The 24,951-nt window shown below is 44.2% G+C and overlaps 1 protein-coding gene and 1 pseudogene across 5 annotated transcripts; one reads left to right on the plus strand and one right to left on the minus strand.

Annotated features, from left to right (window-relative positions):
* Positions 1 to 894: 894 nt before the first annotated feature.
* Positions 895 to 24,138, minus strand: LOC122435960 (melanoma-associated antigen B2-like). Of its 5 annotated transcripts, none has more exons than XM_043460076.1 (2): positions 23,939 to 24,138; positions 895 to 2,853 (listed from the first exon to the last, which is right to left on the minus strand). In XM_043460076.1, exon 2 carries the CDS (start codon positions 2,794 to 2,796, stop codon positions 1,636 to 1,638), a length of 1,161 nt encoding a protein of 386 aa, XP_043316011.1. In that variant the 5' UTR covers positions 2,797 to 2,853; positions 23,939 to 24,138; the 3' UTR covers positions 895 to 1,635. The 5 variants fall into 5 exon arrangements, with proteins under 5 accessions (XP_043316011.1, XP_043316009.1, XP_043316010.1 ...); XM_043460074.1 differs by lacking the exon at positions 23,939 to 24,138 and adding an exon at positions 9,784 to 10,020; XM_043460075.1 differs by lacking the exon at positions 23,939 to 24,138 and adding an exon at positions 5,129 to 5,227.
* Positions 15,709 to 16,178, plus strand: LOC122435598 (annotated as a pseudogene).
* Positions 24,139 to 24,951: the final 813 nt, after the last annotated feature.

The raw sequence follows: 24,951 nt of genomic DNA on the forward strand, positions 1-24,951 counted from the left end.
TCATGTCATTTCTCTTCTGATAGGTTTACTTTCTACAGGGAAGAGACTGTAAGGATGACACGGAGACTCCTTGGTCTTCAAAGGTTATCTAGCGGTTGGCCAATGTATATGCTTATACTGTCTCTGAATATTGTTTCTTTCACTTAACTATGAGTAATGAATAAGGGATACCTATCTTTGGTTAAGTATATTTGGTATTCTTACTGTTCTGGCTACACACTTTGATCCAGTAGCTTGAGCACAAGGGCATTCTTTTCTATCACCTAGGACAAATTTTGGAGTACTGAGAAAAGCACTGAAATAAAAGAAACAGGGTGGGGACTTTCCCGGTGGTCCAGTGGCTAGTACCCCAGGCTCCAAGCAGGGGGGCCCAGGTTTGATCCCTGGTCAGGGAACTAGACCACACGTGCAGCAACTAAGATCCAGCACAGCCAAATAAACGAATGAATAAATAGTAAATAAATAAGGAAAAGGAAATGTCAAATGTTAAAAGTACTTGTTAAAAAAAAAAGACAAGGGTATGTCTCAGGTTGGGGGGAGAACAACAGTAGGAGTGCTAAAGTAGTTTAGAGCAGGAGTTTATTCCCTGATGTCATTTACCAGCCTTATGTATTTCGGCACAAAACCAAACTCTATGAGCCTTGGGCTCTCCACTGTGAAGTAAGTTTGATAAGCCCTTTCTTGTCAGATTGGTGGAATGTAAGTATTTATGGAAAGCTTCTGTCACGGCACCTGCCTCTATTGAGACATTACAAGCAATGGCAGTTATTACTATGATTATCTTGACCTCAGATGTTACATCAGCTGGATTTTTTTTCATCTATCAGATGTCAGAAACTATGCAGTGCATAAATGCAAAAAAAAAAAAAAATACCCAACCTCCCAAATCAGCCAAAATTCCGCTTAGTAATGAAACCAATACAGTATGTTCTCTCCAACCCCTCTTTACCCTGCTTCTTTCTTGTTCTTCTTGAAGTAGAGAGTATCTCAGCCTCTTCCATAGAATGACAGCATCTCTGAGAAACTATAATGAATGGACAGAGGCTAGGACTTTTTTTGACTAAACATCACCAGTAGAAGCATGAAGACTTCTTAAGAGCAGATTCTCAATGTTTGTGTAAAAGAAGAGTCATGAATAAATCATTTGCTGTCATTTATATTCTCAAACATTCTTGAAAAACATAAACCATAAGCAGATGCAAGTATGTATCTTTTACATTTGCGAAAAGGGAGACTAAACACAGAGTTAAAGCAAGCCAAAAAGGAAGAAATTTCAGCTATCTCCCTAACAATGTATCGATGTTCTGAGCCTCCATTAGTGTGGTGACTTTCACATTTCTAAGGACACTCTTATCCTAAAGTGATGTTATTCTCATCCTGGATCACAAAAGTGATGTGAGGATTTCCAATATTTATTTCAGAAAACAAAATTCTTACTGCTAAATTAGACAAACAGCAAACTGTGTGTGACCCATGTTATTCATATACTTATGTCATGAATCTAAATAAACTTTCTGTTGAAAAATTTTAAGAACTGGAAATTGGGGGACATAAAGTCAACAAATTATTGACGCATATCAGGAACACAGGTTGACAGGCTTCTCCGGCCACAGAGTGAACAGGCTTCAGACCACACTAGGGGTGAGATGAGCAGCTGGATGCGGCCCTGGGGTGCGCAGTAGCCGAGGAAGAAGGGCCAGCGGTGGCCAAGGCAGTAGTGCCAGACCTGGTTGAAGCAGAAGGGCCAGCACTGGCTGAGGCAGAAGGGCCAGCACTGGCTGCAGCTCTGGCTCTGGTGCTCTCTACTTCCTCTCTCCAAGCCTCCTCATAATTCGGCGGGAGGGCAGTATGGGCGGAACTGTTGACCTTGGCCAAAAACTCCAGGACTTTGGTCTTGCTGGATTCTGCGAGCGCTTTAGGACCCCACAGGAACTCATAGCGAGGGGGATCGCTGCTGGGCACCTGGCGGTACTCCAGGAACTCTTCCCGCACCAGATCTTCTGTGATGAGCTTCCTGGGCTCTCCAAAGATGAAGTGATTTCTTCCATCATAGATGCCCAGCATATTCAGGAACTTCCAGATCTTCTCTTCAGGGGCATGGTTGCCATTCAGGTAGATGACACCTAGCAGAGGCATCAGAAGACCATTCTTCGGCAGCCCCCAATCACCTCTCATAGACTCACTGTTGCCGAGATCTAGGTTGCTCACCAAGGTATAGGAGTGACTGTTGGGCCTGACTTCCTTCAGCACCAGGCCAAACACCAGCTCCATGCGCTCAGAGGCCCTGCTGAGGATCTCAGGGAATTGCTCCCTGTACCTTTTATTGACTGCCTTCAGCATTTCAGACCTCTTAATGAGCTCCCTCACCTTATACTTATACAGCATGTACTGCACCAACATCTCTGCCTTTCTGGTCAGAAGATCTGTGCGAGCACTCTCAGCAGCTGAGGCCTGGGAGGAATTTTCACCTCCCTGAACCTGGCCCTCGGCACCTACACCAGATTTTGAGCGTGCTTTGCCACCTGCACCAGCTCTTGAGCGTGCTTTGCCACTGACACCAGATCTTTTGCGTACAGCACCTGTAGCAGCACTGGTGGTGCCTTGGGCTCCCTGAGGCCCTTTGGGGGTGCCAGCAGCAGATGAGCTTGAGGGAGCGCTCTCTGCATCAGGAAGGGAGGCGGAGGCAGTCTCCTCTCCCCCAGATGTGGTGGCCTGATCATGAAGACCCTGGGTCTCAGCCCGGGCCTGGCGACGTTTCTCACGAGCACGGTTCTTGCTCTTCTGCCCACGGGGCATGACGACTGTGGACAGGAACCGCAGGCAGGAATCTGGGCCAATAGGGGATTGGGGCACCTGGAGGATGAAAAATGAGGTGATATGAGCACCTTAAAACAGGGAGATTCTACCTTGACTTAATCAAAGGCCATCTCTGCAGGTGTCCTTGAGGATACTGCCCGAGGAACCCACAAGGCTCCTGTTTTCCTGTTTAGCCTGTCCCCACAGAATCCCACAGAGGAAGAACAGAGGCCTTAGTTTTCCTCTGCATCCACTCAGCCCTGCTTTGGGCTTACTCAGGTGACAGCAGGTGCTAGCAGTGGGGTTTTCTACATTTTACTTCAGTATTATCACGTCAAGTCCTGGCGGAGTCTGGGCACCCTTCCCTCTGCTACTCTGATGTAGACACTTTAGACCTCCACATGATCCAGAAGCAAGTGAAGGGATGCCTCAGTCCACCTCCCTGTCAGGAGATAGATAGCCAGTGCTGAGAGCTCAGTAGGGTCTTTTCTATCCTGAGTTCACTGGGATCATCATCCATGGTCCTTACCTTGGCTCCTTAAAATGTTCGGCACCATTCTCCATTTGCTGACTGGTGGCTGCACCTTCGGACTGACATTTCCCCTCCCCTAGACTTTGTACAAAACAGGAAAGAAGGTGCTCAACCTCACAGCCCATCCCTGACATTTCCTGGGCTGAAATCTGAGGGTTGGGATGGATGCACTGAGTCCTCACTCACGTTCCTCAATTGAGCTCCTGGTAGAGAAGCTCAACTTTCTCCTGAAGTGATGACTGCTTGATAGTAAGAGCCAACCACCCTGTGTCCCAAAAGTAGGAAGTGAAGATGACCTTATCTTACCAAACACGGTCTCCTGAGAACAAAATCTGTTGCAGGCAGGTTGATGTCCCTGTGGACTCTCACAAGATCTCAATTCAAGGTCTAAAATATTTTTTTGCTTCTGTTTTTTTCTATATGTCTTTTAGAAAATAAATTTATTTTTTACAATACTACAATATTAATTTATAATATTCTACCATTTTCTGCCACACATCAATATGAATCAGCCACAGGTATATCTTATGTCTCCTCCATCTTGAAACTCCCTCCCACGTCACACCCCTCTTAAGTTATCACAGAGCACTGGGTTTGTGCTCTCTGTGTCATATGACTAATTTCCTCTATCTATTTTACATATGGTAATGTGTATGTTTTCAATATTACTCTTTCAGTCTGCCCCTCCCTCTGCCCTTCCCCCACTGTGTCCACGAGTGTGTTCTCTGTCTGCATCTCCACTGCTGCCCTGCAAATAGGTTCATCAGTACCATCTTTCTAGATTTCATATATATGCATTAATATATGATATTGGCTTTCCTCTTTATAACTTAATTCATTCTGCATAAAAAAACTAGGAATAAAACTACCACATGAGCTAACAATCCCACTACTGGACATATACCCTGAGGAAACAGTAACGGAAAAAGACACTTGTACTCATGTTCACTGCAGCACTATTTACAACAGCCATAAAAGTAATCAAGGTCTACAATTAACTCATGACAGGGTCTAAGATTTCTCCCTCTGCTGACCACTCCATTCAGACCAAGATCCTTACTTCCCCTTCCCTATTAGCCCACAGTGGGAACTGACCTGTATCCTTGAGGTCTCCCAGGGATGACGACAGAGAGATGTGGTCTGAATGACGTGGTGTGGAACATCCACAGCCCTCAAGGTTCTCACCATCCACCAGGAAACCTGAAACCCTCCCTTGCCAACCTGAGGCTGCCCCCATTGATCTGGTCTCTCACTTCCCTGAGATGTCCCGGGAAGTGTCATGTCAAAACTTCCGATTCTCCTAGTCCTGAAAATAGGACTGGCACTTTATGTGACTCCATTTTAACGGGAGGAGCCCCCTCACGGCCATTAATGGCGTCACAGCCATTAATATTGTTGGGGACTAGGTCCCTTTGTTGAACTGGGTTTATTTCATTAGAGCAAGGCTCTCACCTCCCCGATACCACCTCCAGAGGACACCAGGGGGCACCACAGTTGGCCAGCTCTACCCGGGGCCTCCCAGAGCCCAGTATAGAGGAGCCGCTCAGTGTGGCGCACTTGTGGTGTCGAAGTCTGCTCATCGGCCCTCAGGACCATTAGCTAGGATCTAGAGCTCCTACGTGGGTAGAATCCAGGCCTACCCCCACAGACCAACGCCTTCGCCTGAGACACACTAGACCGCATTCAGCCGATAGCTCTGAGGGACTCATAAGTGCCATATTAGAGGGGTGGGATGTGGATGGGTCACTTTTATTACTGGGAGAGTTGGGAAAGTCCTTTAAACTACATTGAGGTCCTCACCTTGGCTCCCGACGAGTCCTGACACTGAACAGACGCAGAACAGATGCCACGGCTACCAGTCGATCTGCTCGCTTTCAAAGCGTAAGTGGAGGGGAGCTGCGTAAGGTCCTATGTGGGGTCTCCCAGGGATGACGTCAGGGGCGGCATGCTACGGGAACCCACTAGTTCAATATTCATCTGTCCTTGGGTCCTCCTTGTGCGGCGTATCAGAGCCCAGGACGCCTCCTTCTATGAACCCAAGTCTTCCAGCTCCCAAACAAAGCCCTCGCCTTCCCAAGTCCCTAGTAGAAGGAGTCCAGCTCTGCTCTGAGCATCTCTGCTTGTCAGGTGCATTGCCACTCTGTGAGCCTCCCTCGTTGGCGGAGAGATCCTCTCACTAGCACTGATGGTTCTCTCCTTAAGTCCAGTTATGATCAAGACACCACCACCTGCAGATCTGGGTTCTGATCTGGCTAGAGGAGACTCAGCCCTCACTAAGATCACACAGGTTGAATGAGGGGACAATTCAGAAGTAGTTCTTCTGGGTCTCTCAGGGCTAAGAATTTATAGAATTGTTTGGCTCCCTCTGCAGGGGTCCCCTCTAACACTCAGCATTGCATGTGAGATCCACCTTGGGCTCAGGTCCATCCCTCTGCGAAAATGTGGCTGATTGTATTAGAGGTCTCACCTAAGACCTTCTAGACTGAAATCAACCCGACACCTGTGCCCAGAGCTTCCTGGGGAGCACAGCATCAGTGATTTTCCAGGGCCTCCTTTTATAGTGTGTGCTACCATGAGTCCACTTTCTGGTCCTCACATTGACACGTGACGAATCCTGTAACTCCACTCTCTGTTTTATGAAGCTTCTTGTCTTACATCAAGGTCCTAGTCTCCTAAGAATTCCAAGTGGGAAGTCAGGGTGATCCTTGTGTGATCCTAGTGTGATCCTAGTCCATCACGGCCTCTGAGAAAAGACAGTGGGGATGCAAATTGAGTCCTTCTGGATTCCTCCTGCTCAGCATCCTTACTACATCTACCATAGTCAGGGACTGCTACTTCTACTGATCTAAGATTCCTCTTCTTAGTCTTTGGGTGACCCCTATATTCAGGGATGATTGTCTCCTCAGCCCTCCTTCATAGAGGTTCCCATATCAGCCTCTGTCCCTTGATTAAAAGCTTCCTGGGAAATGCATATTCCTACAAACAGTGAGCAGTTACCCTCTAGCAAATCTTGGAGAAAATGGGTCTCAGTCCCAAAAGTGATGTAAGATTAGGAAAATGCAGCAGAAATCAAGGAACTCAGGACAGATGTTATGATGTCAGAGAGATATAGGTGATATATTCCTGCTCTTCAGCCAGATTTATGGTATGTGCTTAATCGCTCAGTCATGTCCCACTTTGTGACCCCATTGACTGTAGCCTGCCAGGCTCCTCTGTCCATGCAGATTCTCCAGACAAGAATACTGAAGTGTGTTACATGCCCTCCACCAGGGGTTGTGCCCAACCCAGAGACTGAACCAAGGTCTCCAGCATTGCAGGCACATTCTTTACCATCTGAGCCACCAGATTTAGTTCTAAAATATTTACTCTTGGCACCTCCCTGTTGGTCCTTTTGTTATGCGCTCCTTTTGTTAAGCTGAGCACCAAAAAATTGATGCTTTTGAACTGTGGTGTTGGAGAAGAATCTTGAGAGTCCCTTGGACTGTAAGGAGATTCAACCAGTCCATCCTAAAGGAGATCAGTCCTGGGTATTCATTGGACGGACTGATGCTGAAGCTGAAACTCCAATACTTTGGCCACCTCATGCGAAGAGTTGACTCATTGGAAAAGACCCTGATGCTGGGAGGGATTGGGGGCAGGAGGAAAAGGGGACGACAGAGGATGAGATGGCTGAATGGCATCACTGAATCGATGGACATGAGTCTGAGTAGACTCGAGGAGTTGGTGATGGACAGAGAGGCCTGGCATGCTGCGATTCATGGGGTCACAAAGAGTAGGACACGACTGAGCAACGAACTGAACTGAACTGACCTGAACTGAACCAAAAGCATTTTATAGATTCAATGTAATCCCTATCAAGCTACCACCGGTATTCTTCACAGAACTAGAACAAATAATTTCAAATTTGTATGGAAATACAAAAAACCTCGAATAGCCAAAGAAATCTTGAGAAAGATGTATGGAACTGGAGGATCAACCTGCCTGACTTCAGGCTCTACTGGAAAGCCACTGTCATCAAGACAGTATGGTATTGGCACAAAGACAGAAATATAGATCAATGGAACAAAATAGAAAGCCCAGAGATAAATCCAGGTACATATGGACACCTTATCTTTGACAAAGGAAGCAAGAATATACAATGGAAAAAAGGCAACCTCTTTAACAAGTAGTGCTGAGAAAACTGGTCAACCACTTGTAAAAGAATGAAACTAGAACACTTTCTAACACGATACACAAAAATAAACTCAAAATGGATTAAAGGTCTAAATGTAAGACCAGAAACTATAAAACTCCTAGAGGAGAACATAGGCAAAACATTCTCTGACATAAATCACTGCAAGAGCCTCTATGACCCGCCTCCCAGAATCTTGGAAATAAAAGCAAAAATAAACAAATGGGACCTAATGAAACTTAAAAGCTTTTGCACAACAAAGGAAACTATAAACAAGCTGAAAAAACAGTCTTCAGAATGGGAGAAATTAATAGCAAATGAAAAAACAGACAAAGGATTAATCTCAAAAATATGCAAGCGACTCCTGCAGCTCAATTCCAGAAAAATAAATGACCCAATCAAAAAATGGGCCAAAGATCTAAACAGACATTTCTCCAAAAAAGACATACAGATGGCTAACAAACACATGAAAAGATGCTCAACATCACTCATTATCAGAGAAATGCAAATCAAAACCTCCATGAGATACCATTACACGCCAGTCAAAATGAGTGCTATCCAAAATCTACAAGCAATAAGTGATGGAAAGGGTGTGGAGAAAAGGGAGCCCTCTTACACTGTTGGTAGGAATGCAAACTAGTACAGCCACTAGTACAGTGTGGAGATTCCTTAAAAAACTGGAAATAGAACTGCCATATGACCCAGCAATCCCACTTCTGGGCATACACACCGAGGAAAGCAGAACTGAAAGAAACACGTGTACCCCAATCTTCATCACTGCACTGTTTATAATAGGCAGGACATGGAAGCAACCTACATGCCCATCAGCAGATGAATGGATAAGGAAGCTGTGGTACATATACACAATGGAATATCATTCAGTCATTAAAAAGAAATCATTTGAATCAGTTCTAATGAGGTCGATGAAACTGGAGCCCATTATACAGAGTGAATTAAGCCAGAAAGAAAAACACCAATACAATATACTAACGCATATATATAGAATTTAGAAAGATGTTAATGATAACCCTATATGCAAGACAGAAAAAGAGACACAGATGTATAGAAGAGACTTTCAGATTCTATGGGAGAAGGCGAGTGTGGGATGATCTGAGAGAACAGCATTGAAACACGTATAATATCAAGTGTGAAACACATAGCCAGCCCAGGTTGGATGCATGAGACAAGTGCTCGGGGCTGGTGCACTGGGATGACCCAGAGGGATGGGATGGGGAGGGAGAAGGGAGGGGGGTTCAGGATGGGGAACACATGTAAATCCATGACTGATTCATGTCAATATATGGCAAAAACCACTACAATACTGTAAAGTAATTAGCTTCCACTAATAAAAATAAATGAAAAAAAATTTAAAAAATTACCACATGAGCCAACAATCCCACTACTAGGCATAACCCCTGAGGAAACAGTAACTTAAAAAACAATTCTACTCCAAAGTTCGTTGCAGCACTCTTTACAATAGCCAGGACATAGAAGCAACCAAGGCCTACATTTGATTTATGATAGGATCTAAGATTTCTCAGTGTGCTGACCATGCCCCTCAGACCAGGGCAGAGTGGTCAGAGGGGACTTGCATCCCCTTTAGGCTGCAGTGGGAACCGCCATGTATTCTTGATGTCTCAAAGGGATGATGACAGGGAGGATGTGGTCTGAATGATATGGTGTGGAACATCCCCACAGCCCCCGAGGTTCTCACCATCCCACCAGGGAACCTGAAACTCTCCCTTTGCAACCTGACGCTCCCGGTTCTGACATGGTCTCTCACTTCCCTGACATCACCTGGGAATAGTCATGTCAAAATGCCGGATTAGAACTCCGTTTCTTATGGGAGGAGCCCACATCCTCACTCAGCGTCACAACCATGAATCGTGTTGGGGACTAGGTCACTTTGTTGAACTAGGTTTATTCTTTAGAGCAAGGTTCTCACCTCCCTGAGAGCACCTCCAGCAAATGGCAGGGGGCACCAACGTCAGCCAGCTCCTCGTGGGGCATCCTAGAGCTGCGTGCACGGGGGCCGCTCAGTGTGGCCCCCATGAAGTCTGATAATTTACCCTCAGGGCCATTATCTAGGACCGAGAGCTCCTTCAAGGGTAGAATCCGGGCGTACCCCTACAGACCAACGCCTTCACCTGAGACACGCTAGACCGCATTCCGCCGATAGCTCTGAGGGACTCGAAAGAGCCAGATAACAGGGGTGGGATGCGGCTGGGTCACTTTTCTTAATAGTGGGTTCGCAAAGTCCATTCAGTTACATTCCGTTCCTCACCTTGGTTCCGGACAAGTCCTGGACACTGAAACGCCACCGAAGAGACGCCACGACTCCCAGTCAAGCTCCTCGCCTTTGAAGCGGAAGTGGATGGGAGATGCGTACGGTCCTACGTGGGGTCTCCCGGGGATGACGGCAGGGGCAGGGTGCTACGGGAACTCCGGTAGCTCAATATTCATCCGTCCCTGGGTCCTCCTTGCGCAGTGTGTTAGAGCCCGGGACGTCTCCAGCTATGAATCCAAGTCTTCCAGCCCCCAAACAAAGCCCTCGCCTCCCTGAGTCCCTAGTGAGAGGAGTCAGGGCGCTGCTCTGAGCATCTCTGCTTGTCAGGAGGGGCGCCACTCTGTAAGCCTCCCTCGTTGGGGGAGACCCTCTCACTAGCACTGATGGTCCTCACTTTAAGTCTGGTTATGATCAAGACGTCCCCCTCTGCAGATCTGGGGCCTAATCCTGCTAGAGGAGGCCCTGCCCTCCCCGAGATCACACAGGTGGAATGAGGGGACCACTTAGAAGTAGCTCTTCTCATCTCTCAGGGCTAAGAATTTACAGAATTCTGTTTGGCTCCCTCTCCAGGGCTCCCCTCTATCAGTCAGCATTGTCATCTGAGGTCCTGCTTGGGCTCAGGTCCATTCCTCGGTGAAACGGAGGCTGATCTTATTAGACAGAGATTTCACCTCACTGAGACTTGCCAGACTGAAATCAACCTGACATCTGTCCCCAGAGCTTCCCAGGGAGCCCAGCATCAGATATTTTCCAGGGCCTCCTTTTATGGTGTGTGCTACCATGAGTCCACTTTCAGGAACTCATATTGACACATGATAAATCCTGTAACTCCACTCTCTACTTTATGAAGCTTCTTGTCTTACATCAAGGTCCTAGTCTCCTGAGAATTCCACGTTGGAAGTCAGGGTGATCCTCTTGTGATCCTAGTCCATCAGGGCCTCTGAGAACAGACAGTGGGGATGCAATTTGAGTCCTTCCAGATTCCTCCTGCTCAGCATCCTCACTACATCTACCACATGTAGGCACTGCTCCTTCTACTGATCCAAGTTTCCTCTTCTTAGTCTTTCGGTGACCCCTGTATTCAGGGGTGATTGTCTCCTCAGCCCTCCTTCATGGAGGTTCCCATATCAGCCTCTGTCCCTTGATTAAAAGCTTCCTGGGAAATGCATATTCCTACACACATTGAGCAGATACCCTCTAGAAAATCTGGGAGAAAAGGAGACTCGGTCCCAAAAGTGATGTTAGATTAGGAAAACGGAGCAGAAATGAAGGAACTCAGGACAGATATTATGCTGTCAGAGAAAAGAGCTGATATATTCCTCCTCTTCAGCCAGATTTAGGGGGTCTGCTTAGTCGCTCAGTTGTGTCTGACTCTTTGTACCCCATGGACTGTAGCCCACCAGGCTCTTCTGTCCATGAGGATTCTCCAGGCAAGAATACTAAAGTATGTGGCCATACCCTCCTATAGGGGATTTACCAAATTCAGGAATCAAACCCAGGACTCCCACATTGCAGATGGATTCTTTACTTTCTTAGCCACGAGATTTAGGGTAGTTCTGAAGTATTTACTCTCAGCACCTCCCTGTTGGTCCAGTGGTTAAGACTGCGCACTCCCAACGCACAGGGCCTGGGTTCGATCCCTGGTCAGATAACTGGATTACACATGCCAGAACTAAAAGTTCACGTGCCACAACACAAAAAAGTCACAGGCTGCAGCTAAAGAGCCTGCATGTGGCATCAAAGATTTCCAGTGTCACAACCAAGATGCAGCAGAGCCAAAAAATAACTATTTTTAATTAAAAAATAAAATGTTTCCTTTCTACATAGAAGGATAGTGCCAGATAATCTTGTAAGCCCTCGATTACTTGAGGGGTGTCTGAATTTGCACATGCAGATGATCATGTGGTTACTGGGCATTATCTCCTTCTCTCCTGTATTCATGCCTCTTAATTATTTTGGTGTTTGTATTGCCTTGGCTATGTATCCCAACCCAGTGTTTTGCTCACAGAGTCCTTCTTTCTGTCACTCAAGATACATTTTGGAGTGCTAGAAGACAGTGAATTAACTGCCTCTTGAGCACCTCAGGCCGGGACAAATGGAAGGGTATGTGCTCTGGACAAGTTCAGACCAGCGCTGTAGTCCCAGCTCTGTCCCTTATCATTTATGTGGACTTGGGTCCATCCCCAAACTCTGGGACCCTCAGGTGAAGTGGCTTTTGTAGGGCCAGTGGCATGTAGCTAAAGCACCTGGCTTGGTGCCTGGACCACACTGAGACTTTACACAGTATCTGTTTTTACTATGATTATGATTATTTTGTTCCCAGAGGATACCACCTACCCTGATGAAGTTTTAAATCCAGGTGATGTCAGAGAATCTGTGGCATTCTTGGACATAGAACACCAAACCAGTCCAAAATGCTGTTTAGAAAGAATCTTTCATTTCCAGTACTAAATCATATTTTGAGTGTGGGGGTAGTTTTTTTTAGCCAAATGAAATTCACATAATATAGCGTTTGGTTCTGAGACTAACGCTTCCTTCCTTCCAAGCTGCTCTTTCATTTAAACAACTCCTAGAGACTTGCCTTGGAGAAGGAAATTGCAACCCACTCCAGTGTTCTTTTCCTGGAGAATCCCAGGGATGGTGGAGCCTGATGGGCTGCCGTCTATGGGGTCGCACAGAGTCGGACAGGACTGAAGTGACTTAGCAGCAGTAGCAGAGACTGCCTAGTGGCCCAGTAGCTAAGTGGCTAAGAATCTGTGCTCCAAATGCAGTGGGACTGGGTTCCATCCCCGATCCAGGAACTAGACCCCACTCCACACACCACAAGTAAAAGATCCTATATGCCACAACTAAAACATTCCTCATGCTGGAACTAAAGAACTTTCAGGCTGCAAGGAAGTTCGAGGATCCTGGATTTCAAAGACAAGATCAAGCACAGCCAAATAAATAAGTAACCAAATAAAATAAGCCCCTATATTCATCAATTTCACCATCACCTAAAATATACTCATCTCATACACTTTGTGGAATTATCAACACAGCCAAAAATGCTGAATGGAATACCCTTTCAATAACATGAGCTCTGTCTCCACGACTCACAGCAAAGAGTGTCAGCCGACTGGCTTCTGAGTTTCCAGTTTCATTCGACTATTACTTTTATTTCAAAGTTTATCTCCTTGCAGTTGATGTGCATGAAACGTCTAGGTTGAGCACTGTGTTCACGTGCACTGGGACAGGAGCACACGGCACATTCCAGCCCTACCCCACGGGGGATTTCTCTCTGGTTTACTCATGTTGCTGTTTAGTCACTCAGTCGTGTCTGACCATTTTCTACCCCATGGACTGAACAGATTGCTCTGTCCACGGGATTCTCCAGGCAAAACTACTGGACTGGGTAGCCATTTCCTCCTCCAGGGGATCTTCCTGACCCAGGGATTGAACCCATGTCTCCTGCATTGGCAGGCAGGTTCTTTACCACTGAGCCACCTGGGAAGCCCCATCATTCCAAAGCAATTGTTCAGGGTAGTTTTCCATTCCAGGCCTAAGTCTCTCAACTTTGAGACCCGCCATCTGAGGGTCTGTCCCTATTCAGTGTTTCCACAGTCTCCCTGGTGGGCTCACCATGTAGCCTAACTTAAAACTACCTTCCACTGCCAGACTTTTATTATCCTAAAGTCTCAAGTGCCTTGCTTCAGTGTATTTACACTAGACTCCTCATGAAAAGCCCTCAATTCCCTCACCTCCATACACCTCATTTTTATTGGGCCCCTAGATCTTAGTTCACCAGCTACTTTATAAGAATACTGCTCTTAGACTCTAAAATTCTATAAGAAGGGGTTGAGTTAATTTTCTTAGCATCCCCAAAACCACTCAGAAGCCTTCCAAAGAGCAGATGCTAAATTGATATTTGAACAATTATAGTGTAAGTGTGCAAGAAGTCAAGTTTACTGGGATTTCACTTCTCCTACATTCTTAAATAAGCGAAGCCAATCCAGGTAAATACACTTCAATTTTACAAAGAAAGACTAAATCGAATAAAACAAACCAAAAAGTGAATACCTCTCAAGATTTTTTTTTTCTGTATCTTATAATCACACAGACTTCACTGTGGAAATATTTCCATTTTGACAAAAAAAATCCATATTCCAATATCATGTTGTCTTGTTCTGAATGACAAGAAATGATCCAAGGATTTCAGTCTGTGCTATGTAATACGAAAATTCTTACTTTTCAACTTGATAATCTGTAGTACATGTGGGAGCTATGCCATTAGTATGCTTAGACTCTGAAGCTAAACACATCTTTGATTAAAAGGAACAACATTTAAAAACAGAAAAAAAGAAAAATCTCCAATTTGTGCATATTGTATAGGAACACAAGTACGTTATATGCTGAATTTCCATGAGCCCCACCTTGGCCCTCTGCTAGATGGAAGACTGCCTGCTTTCTTGAAATGCAATGTGAAGTATCTGCTCAGACGTCACTAGGGGTGGGAGCAGCTTTGGTCATGCTCGGGAAAGTGCACTGGCCCTGGCACCATAGGAACCCTGGCTGCAGCTCTGGCTCTGGCTCTCTCTTCTTCAGCTCTCAAAGCCTCTTCGTACCAGGATGCAGAGGCACTGGACTTAGTATCACTGACATTAGCCCCAAACTCCCACATTCTTTTATATATCTATATCTATCATGGAAGCATCCCTTATTACTTTACAAAATTGTACTCATTCCTTTTTATAGCTGTGTAGTACTCCACTCAGTGGATATATCATGTTCCCTCAATTAACATGTGCATGGGCATTTATGTCTTTTCATATGGTTGTGGATGTCTCTTCAGGTAAATTTCTGAAAACACTGAATTACTGGCTCAAATGTAAAAGCATATTTAATTTTCTGACATTACCAAATTGTACTTATGCTCTCATCTCATTCTTTGATATGTAGCTGTCAAAGAATGAGATCAGTACATTCTCTAACACTACATACGAAGGTAAACGGAAAAGGGATTAAAGACCTAGATATAAGAGTGGAAACCATAAGACTCCTAGAAGATAATATTATTTATGTCAAAGAGTGTTCTGCTCATAACAATATTTTTTTGGATCTGTCTCGTAAAGCTAGGGAAATAAAAGCAAAAAGAAATAAATTGGTTGTAATTAAAGTTAAAACGTTTGCACAGCAAAGGAAACCATGGACAAAATGAAAAGCCAACCTACTATATGGGAGAAAATATTTGCCAATGATATAACCAATAAGGGGTTAATATCCAAAATATATAAACAGTTTATACAACAGTTTAAAAAAAATCAAGAAAAAGACGGGCAGAAGACTTAAATAGACATTTTTCCAAAGAAGACATACAAATGGCCGAGAGGCACATGAAAAGATATTCAACATCATTATCATCATATGAATGCAACTTAAAACCACAATGAGGTATTTACCTTATACCTATCAGAAGGGCTCTGATCCAAAAGGAACAGAAGTAACAAATGTTGGTGAGCATGTGGAGAAGATCTGTACACTGTTGGTGGGAACGTCAACTGGTGCAGCCACCATGGATAACAGTAAGGAGGTTCCTCCAAATCTAAAAAGAGAACTAGCAAATGACCCAGCCATCCCACTCCTGCGTGTATATTTAAAGAAAAATGGCCCACTCATTTGGATGGTCTCCTTCATCCATTTGGATGGTACTCGACGCTTGTCCGAGTCTGAGGGTCTCCACTGCTCATCTCCCCTCCCCCCATCTACTCTCCGTAGGTGACCCCGCCCCAGTCCAACCTCCCTGTTCACTAAGAGGCACCTGTGTCTGCAGAGCCAGTGTGAGATGAAGAGAGAGCCCTTGCCAGCCACCAGATAATCAGGAGTTTTGGCTGGACCTTTGAGCACACACTGAGACCGTGAGGAGTCAGACAAAAAGCACAGACTATGGCGCTGAAATGGATTAGTAAGGAACTTAGCGATGTGGCCAGTGACCCTCCAGCCCAATATTCTGCAGGTCCAGTTGGGGAGGATACATTTCATTGGCAGACCACAATTATGAAAAAGAACGGCAGCCCATATCAAGGCAGTGTATTCTGCGTGACAATTCATTTCCCTAAAGACTACCCGTTCACACTACCTAAGGGTGCATTTCCAACAGAATTTATCATCCAGACATGAACACTAATGGCAGCACTTGGTTCAATATTCTAAGATCACGGTGGTCTCTTGCTTTCATGATTTCTAAAGTTCTGGTATCCATTTGTTCCCTGCTATGTGATCCAAACCTAGATGATAGCCTCCCCAGTGCCAGAGGTCGCAGAGATCTATAAAACAGAAATAAGTACGAAAGAGTTTTTCAGGAATGTACTCAGAAGTATGCCATGCAATGCTACCTTAAAGTCAGAAGAGAATAACCTGCATTAAAGCTTGAATAAACTTTAAATTACTGCTAAAAATGAAAAACAAAACCCCACTAATTCAGAAAGATCCACAGACACACACAGTGGAATATTACTCAGTCATAAAAAAGAATGAACTTTTGCCATTTTCAAGAACCTGGATTGATTGGAAGGTATTATGCTAACTGAAACTTGCCAGATAGGGGAAGACAAACACTGTAGAATACCATTTATATGGAGAATTAAAAAATAAAACAGATGAGGGAGATGAATCAGACTCACAGATATAGAGAACAAGCTGGTAGTGGTTACCAGTGGAAAGCAGCAAGGGGGAGGGTAAGGGCAGGGATAGAAGATTAAGAGGTGCAACCTAATATGTATAAAATATATAAGCTACAAGGATATATTGAAAAACAAAGGGAATATAGCCAATATTTTATAATAACTATAAATGGAACATAATCTTTAAAACCTGTGAATCACTTTGTTGCATACCTGAAGCATAAAATATTGTACATCAACTATGAAAATGAAGTGAAAGTGTTAGTTGCTCAGTCTTTTTCAACTCTTTTTGACCCTATGGACTGTAGCCCACCAGGCTCCTCTATCGATGGAATTCTCCAGGTAAGAATTACCCACTGGAGTGGGTAACCATTCCCTTCTCCAGGGGATCTTCCTGACCCAGGGATTGAACCCAGGTCTCCTGCCTTGCGGTCAGATTCTTTGCCATCTGAGCCACCAGGAAGCCCACATCAACTATACTTCACTTTACAAATATATATTCTCTCAGGAACATTCACATATACAATACAGTATTATTAACTATGTGCTTCCCTGGTGGCTCAGTGGTAAAGAATCTGCCTGTTGATGCAGGAGATGCGGGTTCAATTCCTGGGTCGGGAAGATCCCCTGGAGGAGGACATGGCAACCAAATCCAGTATTCTTGCATGGAAAATTCCAAAGACAGAGGAGGGTGGCAAGCTACAATCCATGGGGTTGCAAAGAGTAGGAAACCACCTGGCGACTTAACAACAACAATTATTAACTACAGTCAACATGTTGTACATTATATCCCTAAGACTTCTCTATTTTGTAAGTGAAAGTCGTGAGTGTTTATGCCATTTGGTCACTTACACCCGTTTCATCCATCCTCCAACCCCCTCTTGTGGCAACCACCAATCTGCAACATGATAGACCTAGAGATTACCATACTGATGGAAGAGATTCAGACAGAGAAGGAGAAATATTATATGACATATCTTATATGTATAATTTTAAAAGAAATGATACAAATGAACTTCATTACAAAATAGAAAGACTTACAGTCTCAGAGAACAAATTTATGGTTGCCGCTGGGGAAGGATGTGGGACAGGGATAGTCAGGGTATTTGGGATGGATATATACACACACACACACTGCTATATTTAAAATGGATAAGCAACAAGGATGTACTGTATAACACAGGGAACTCTGCTTAGTGTTATGTGGCAGTACTGATGGGAATTTGGGGGAGAGTTGATATGTGGATATGTATGGCTGAGTCCCTTCACTGTTCACCTGAAACTGTCACAATATTGTTAATTTACTATACCGCAACACAAAATAAAAAAGTTAAAATTAAAAAAAAAAACAAAACAAACCTGTGCCTCCAGTGCCAGGGGTGTGAGTTCAAACCCTGGTTGGGGAATTAAGATCCCATGTGCCACACAGCAAATCAATCAACAAAATATCATCACAGAAAAAAGTGATGGGGATCCATGAAAGAAATAACTGATAAGCTAGATTTCATTCCCTTTAAACTTCTGCCCTATAAAAATACACCATCAAGAGAACAAGAAGATGAGCCATAGTCTGGGAGAAAATTTTTGCAAAAGACATATCTGATGAAGGCTCTAATCTAAAATATACAAAGGACTCTTAATATTAAGAAGAAGAAGATGGACAAAAGATATGAATAGATACCTCACCAAGGAAGATACACAGATGGCAAACAAGCATATGAAAAGATGCTCCACATCATACACCATTAGGGAACTGCACATTAAAAAAACAAGCAGATACCACGACATGCCTTTCAGAATGGCCAGCACCCAAAGGACTGAGAACACCAAATGCTGCCAAGGATGTGAATCAACAAGAACTCTTATTCCTTGGTGGTGATGATGGAAAATGGGAGAGCCACTTTGGAAGACAGCTTGCAAGTTTCTTAGTAAACTAAACATATTCAACACTGCTGGTAGGAATGTAAATTGGTACAGCCAATTTACAGGGAAAAGAGTGTAGCAGTTCCTCAAAAAATCAAAAATAACACATGATCCTTTCCGCAAAATTCCACTACTATCCAAAGGAATTGAAATCAGGACCTCGAAGAGAGCTCTGCACTCCCATGTTCATTGCAGCACTACTCACAATAGCCAAGAGAGGGAAGCAGCCTAGGTGTCCAGTGATAGATGAATGGATAAAGAAGATGTAAAATACACATACAATGGAATATCATTCAGCCTTAAAAAGAAGCTAACCTCTCCAATTATGACAGCATGGATAAATCTAGAGGACATCATGCTACAGTGAAATAAGCCAGACACGGAAGGACAAATACTGCATGTCATTTATATGAGGAATCTAAAATGGTCAAAGTCAAAAAAACAGAGAGTAGAGTGGTGGTTGCCACAGTCTATGTGAGGGTGAATCAGAAGGAACTGTAGACTTAAAAAACACTCACATTTCCACATTAATCAAAGTTAATATATTTTATAATTTTAAATGTTTAGAATACTTAACTTTGGGTCATATGTATCTAATTTAATATGATAATTTATGAGAGTAACTCTTTATGTTATGCCTTATCTCATTTTCCAAAACCTTTAATATGAGATTTCAACACTCATTTTTTATCTTTGGGGTTTAAGTACATTTTATTAATTGGATATTGATATTATTAATTAATATTAATAATAACATCAATATTAATTAAAAAAAAACATTCACAATCTATGCATGAGACAGGGTGCTCAGGGCTTGTGCACTGGGATAACCCGGAGAGATGGGATGGGGAGGGAGGTGGGAGGGGGGTTCACGAAAGGGAACACATGTACACCCATGGCTGATTCATGTTAATGTACGGCAAAAACCACTACAATATTGTAAAGTAATTAGCCTCCAATTGAAATAAATAAAAGAAAAAAAATCACAACCTAAACGTTGACAGGCATATTCTATTTGGTAGAAACATTTAGGACTTCAACCCAGGAGGCAGCATCTTGAGTAACCCTGAGAGAACTGCTCCAAGGAAGGGAGGGGAGGAGCCAGGTTACATAGAAGTTTTGCAACAAACGGCAGGTAGTCTGAATATCAAAACATTATCATAAATGAAAGTGAAGTCGTTCAGTCATGTCCAACTCTTTGAGACTCCATGGACTGTAGCCCACCAGGCTCCTCTGTCCATGGGATTGTAGCCCACCAGGCTCCTCTGTCCATGGGATTATCCAGGCAAGAATACCGGAGTGGGTTGCCAGTTCCTTCTCCAGGGGATCTTCCCGACCCAGGGATCGAACCAAGGTCTCCCGCATCCAGGCAGACGCTTTAACCTCTGAGCTACCAGGGAAGCCCGTCATAAATGAAAGAAAACCAGATAACCCAGGTTAAGGAATGTAGCACTTTTCTATATATTGAAAGATGCAAGAATCGGGGCTCACTGAAATCATTCCTTTGATATGAACTTCACATATCTGGGGCCTGTATCCTGTATTTTTACATCCTGTGTTCCCTCAGGCCTCACCATTCGTGGTGGCTGCAACTGTTGATAACTAACAGTGTTTATTCACTGATACGGCAGGCAGTATTCCAATTCTAAGTATTAATCAAAACTTACAAAGTTTAATTATACAAAATGAATAAGTTCTAGGGATCTACTATATAATATAGAGCTTATAGTTAAGAATACTATATTGTACACTGTCTAAGAGGTCAAATCTCATGGTAAGTGTTCTTATCACACATACAAAACATAAAGGGTGAGAAGGCATCTGTCAAAATGGCCATCATCAAAAAATCTATAAACAATAAATGCTGGAGAGGGTGTGGAGAAAAGGGAACTCTCTTGCATTGTTGGTGGGATTGGAAATTGATACAGCCTCTATGGAGAAGAGTATGAAGTTTCCTTAAGCATTAGGAATAAAACTACCACATGACCTAACAATGCCACTACTGGGCATAAACCCTTAGGAAATGATAAGTGAATAAGACACATGTACCCCAATGTCCATTGCAGCACTAGTTACAATAGATAGGCCACAGAAGCAACCTGGATGCCCATCGACGAATGGATAAAGAAGCCTTGGTACATATATACAATGGAATACTACTCGGTCATAAAAAAGAACATATTTGAGCGAGTCTAATGTAGTGGGTGAACCTAGGGCCTATTATACAGAGTGAAGTGAGTCAGAGAGGGAAATAGAAATATCGTATACTGACACATACATATGGAATCTAGGAGATAGTACTGATGAATGTATTTGAGGGCAGGATGGAGATGCAGACAAAGAGAACAGACTTGTGGACACAGGGGTATAGGAGAGGGTGGGACAAATTGAGAGTAATATTGAAACAGATATGTTACCAAGTGGAAAATAGATAGCCAATGGGAATTTGCTGTGCGATGCAGGGAGCTCAAACTGGTGCTCTGTGATAACCTAGAGGGGTGGGAAGGAGTGGGAGGTGGGGGGGATGTTCAAGTGGGAGGGGACATATGTATACCTATGGCCAATTCATGTTGATGTGTGGCAGAAACCAACACAACATTGTAAAGCAACTATACACCGATTAAAAATAAACTTAAAAAAGGATGAGAGGGAAATTTTGGAGGTAATGGATATGTTTATGTCATTAAGTGTGGTGGTCATTTCACAGGAGTAGACTTATCTCCAAACTCATCAATAAATTAAATATCTATAGGTTTTTGCATATCAATCATACCTCAATAAACTGTCTTTTTTTTAAACCAGACTTATTTAGGCCAGGAGTCTTCTTCCATCCCTGTCATTTAGGAACTGTGTGAAACTGAATACCTTTCCAAACTCTGCGAGCCTCAATTTCTTCATCTGTGACATGGGTTTCTGAAGTTCTGTCTCGGGGACTGAGAATAATGCCTGTAAAATGCCTGGCCCATTGCCTGTCCTGTCCTGAGACTGTCAAGGATGCCAGTCCTTACTGTGATCAATTTGTCCCCCGGAGATTCAACCCACTACACTGTGGTTCAAATTTCAACCCAGGTGATGTCAGAGAATAAGCAGGGGTCTAGGGCAAAGAACCCTCTATGAGAAAAATCCTGGTTAGCAAGGTAAACTAGTGTTTTCCTGTGAAGAGTAAGTCACTGAAGGTCACCATGAGGTAGACATCCTCAGTGGATGTAACACAGTTCCAAAATATTTCAAGGACCCCAAACTTACCTATCTCTCACTTGCCCCTTTTATAAACCACTCCCGCTTTCATTCATTTACCCACAAGTATCTATTCCTTCCCTATTGTTTGCTAAATCACAGTCAAGATAACTTGATTTGAATTATTAGTTTTTTTTTGTTTTTGGTTTTTTTAGTGGTGTGGGCTCTGGCTCCCCCAGCGAGAGCAGAGTGTGCCAGTCCAGCAGCTTCAAGGCATCATCCCACTTCAGGGGAGTGCCACTCTGATTTCCAGGAAATGCCATAGAGAGAAATCAACATGAATAAAACATCTAATCTCACAGTGTTTACCTCTACTGGAATAAGAGGACAGGACACATTCCATGCCAGCTTCACGTGATTTCTCTCTGATTTACTCACAATCCCAAAGCACAGTCACACCTGGAAAATACTGCAGGTTTGGTTCTCAGCCCCCAAAGGAAAGTCCATATCACGTTTGAGTCATACGAATTTTTTGGTTTCCCAGTGCTTTCATAAAATTTATGTTTATAATGTTTATACTATACTATAGGCTATTAAGTGGGCAATAGCATTATGCCTCAGAATGATATAGATATCTTAAAAACACCTCTTTGCTAAAAGAAAAAAGATGCTAACCATTATCTGAGCCTTCAGTGAGTCCATCATGTTTGCTGCTGAGCGTGTGAACACTGCAAGAATTATCAAAATGTGACACAGATATGAAGTGAGCAAACGGTGTTGGAAACATGGAGCCAAAAGACTTGCTGCAAGCAAGGTCGGCTGACAAACTTTTAATTTGTTAAAGAAAAAGAACAAAGAAAAGAAAAGCAGTACCTGTGAAATACAATAAAGCAAAGTGCAACAGAGTGAAGTGTGCCTATAACTGTCAAGGGCAGTTTCCCATCCCAGGCTTTGTCTTTAAACTTTGGGGCCCACCATGCAAGAACCTGGTCCCTGGTCAGGATTACCGCAGCCTCATCCAGCCCGCCATGCCCTCAACTTATAATTACTTCCCACTGAAGGACTTATATTTTCCCAAGGCCCACCACTACCTTGCATCAGGGAATTCACATTTGACTGCTGTCATGTCACCATTTTCTTTACATGACAGCTGCTTCTCAACTCTATAATTTTATGGTCAGTGGCTAGATCTTTTTCTCAGCTCTCCAAGTACTAGCATGGAGTCTTCTATGAGCAGAGGCTCAATTAATGTTTAGGGAATAAATGAGCCTGTGAGCATGAGGATGAATTTCTTAGAATTTAATTCTACATTTTTGAATTAATGAAGCATACACTGTCATTTATAATTTTGTAAAACACAGACTACAAAAGATGAGGAAACCAAATACTGTCCATCTTACTTTCCCTCTATTACTTGATCCCACATATTTCACTGCTTAATTTTTTCATATTTTCAAGGAAATAACATATTGTAATGCCATGTTACCTTGCACCAGCTGACTAAATAACATGGAAGCTTCCCCATTTGTTTAACACAGCAGAAAAACTCTTATCCTTAAGACCGATAAACAACAGTTAAGTGTGACTGATGTCATTCGGACACTTAGATTATTAGCTTTCATTAAGGGGCAACCTTTGAAAAGCAGCAAGAACATAAAAACACAGATTTTTCTCTAAATTCCTCATACAGAACACAGACTCCAAGGAATTATACACACTGTGCACCCTTAGGGATGCCCAGTTCTATACTACTTATAGAACACTGAATACTGTCTTCAGCCACAAAGTACAGAATTTGCCTAGGCTTCATTAGGCCTGGGAAGAATTGCTGGAGGAACACTGGGACATCACTGGCTTGGGCCCTCTCTTCCTCATCTTTCAAAGCTGTGATACCCAGGATCTCCGATAGCTCACAGAAGGGGTGGGGTGGGGGTGGGGCTGAGGGGGAGTGGGTGGGTGTGGGGAGAAGCCTGATGGGGTGTTCTACAGTCCTCATTCACAGCCCCATCTTCACATCTATCAGAGCCTGACAGTCCTCCCTTTACTGAACTGTGTCCACAAGCCTCCAAACAAAGTTTCACCTCTTACAGTTCGGCAGGGGAGAAGTCCGGGAATTGAGCGCATGGGTGCCGCTTTGTGTCGCCATCTTCACTGCCCCATGCCTCGTTAGCACTCGGCGCTCTCCCGGGACTGGACTTAGGGCCTAGGTTTCCTTCATTTACAGAATCAAGTAATCGCTTATCTTACAGAATGTCTTAGATCAAGATATACGGAAAATCAGCCTAAGAGAATTGTAGGAACCGCCCCCTGCCGATCACAGAGATGAGACTTTGGGCGTACTCTTTGTTACAGGACGGGGGAATGGTCCCTTGAGACCACATTCAGGTCCTCACCTTGCCTTCAGCTCAGTCCTGGGAATCCACTCCTAGCCACACAAATGCACTGAACATCAGTCCGAGCTCTTCCCACCAGCACGGAAGTTTTGCGGAGACACTTCCGGCTATGGCTGCCTTATGCAGGATCTCTGAGGGATGATGACAGGACCAGGGCTCTGTGGGGACCCCGTCATTCACTGTTCAGCGGTCCCTGGGTCATCCTTTAGGGTCCTCACCGTGTCGTCTGTCAGAGCCCGGGACCCTTCGCCCTAGGGACTTGAGTCCTCCAGCCCACAAACCAAGCCCTCACCTCTCCGAGTCCCTAGTGGGGAGTCAGGGCACTGCTCTGAGCATCTCTCCTTGACAGGAGGAGCGCCACTCTGTGAGCCTTCCTCCTTGGTGGCAGAGACCCTCTCATTAGCACTGATGGGCCTCATCTTCCCGGTGGTGATGGCCAAGACGCCACCTTCCTAAGAACTGGGGTTTCCATCCTGACAGAAAAATTCCTTTCCTCGCTGAGACCAGACAGAAATGAAGAGGCTTCTCATCCCTATAACTCTGCCTGGAAACTCTGGGGTTAAGAATAGGGGCAGGGGTCTGCAAAGCCTCCTCATTTGTGGGTCTAGTGATACTTCTTTCTTCACTCAGGGGTCTCACCATGATCCTGGCCAGTCCTGGGACCTGGCCTTCCAACCTGAGATTCTCCCTCCTCTGAACCGAGGCCATTCTTCTTAGACTCCGATTTTGACCTCACAGAGAACTACAAGGCTTAAGAGGGAATGTCCTGTCTGGGCATTCTAGGCCTGAGGGCAAGTTTGGGCAGGTCTCTGAATGACCTGTATTTTAGGGTGGTTGTCTCTCCAGTCCTCACTGATGGGGGCCCAAATTTTGTCTATCTCTTGGATTAAAAGATTCCTGGGGAAAACCACATTCCTGCAAACTCTTGAGCCGTGTCCCTAATGCAAACCTTACAGTTTCATGTCCCAGACTGGACCTGAGATGGGGAAAATAACACAGAAGGCAGGGGGCAG

This window comes from Cervus canadensis, chromosome X (genome assembly GCF_019320065.1).
Source record: "Cervus canadensis isolate Bull #8, Minnesota chromosome X, ASM1932006v1, whole genome shotgun sequence".
NCBI lineage: Eukaryota > Metazoa > Chordata > Mammalia > Artiodactyla > Cervidae > Cervus > Cervus canadensis.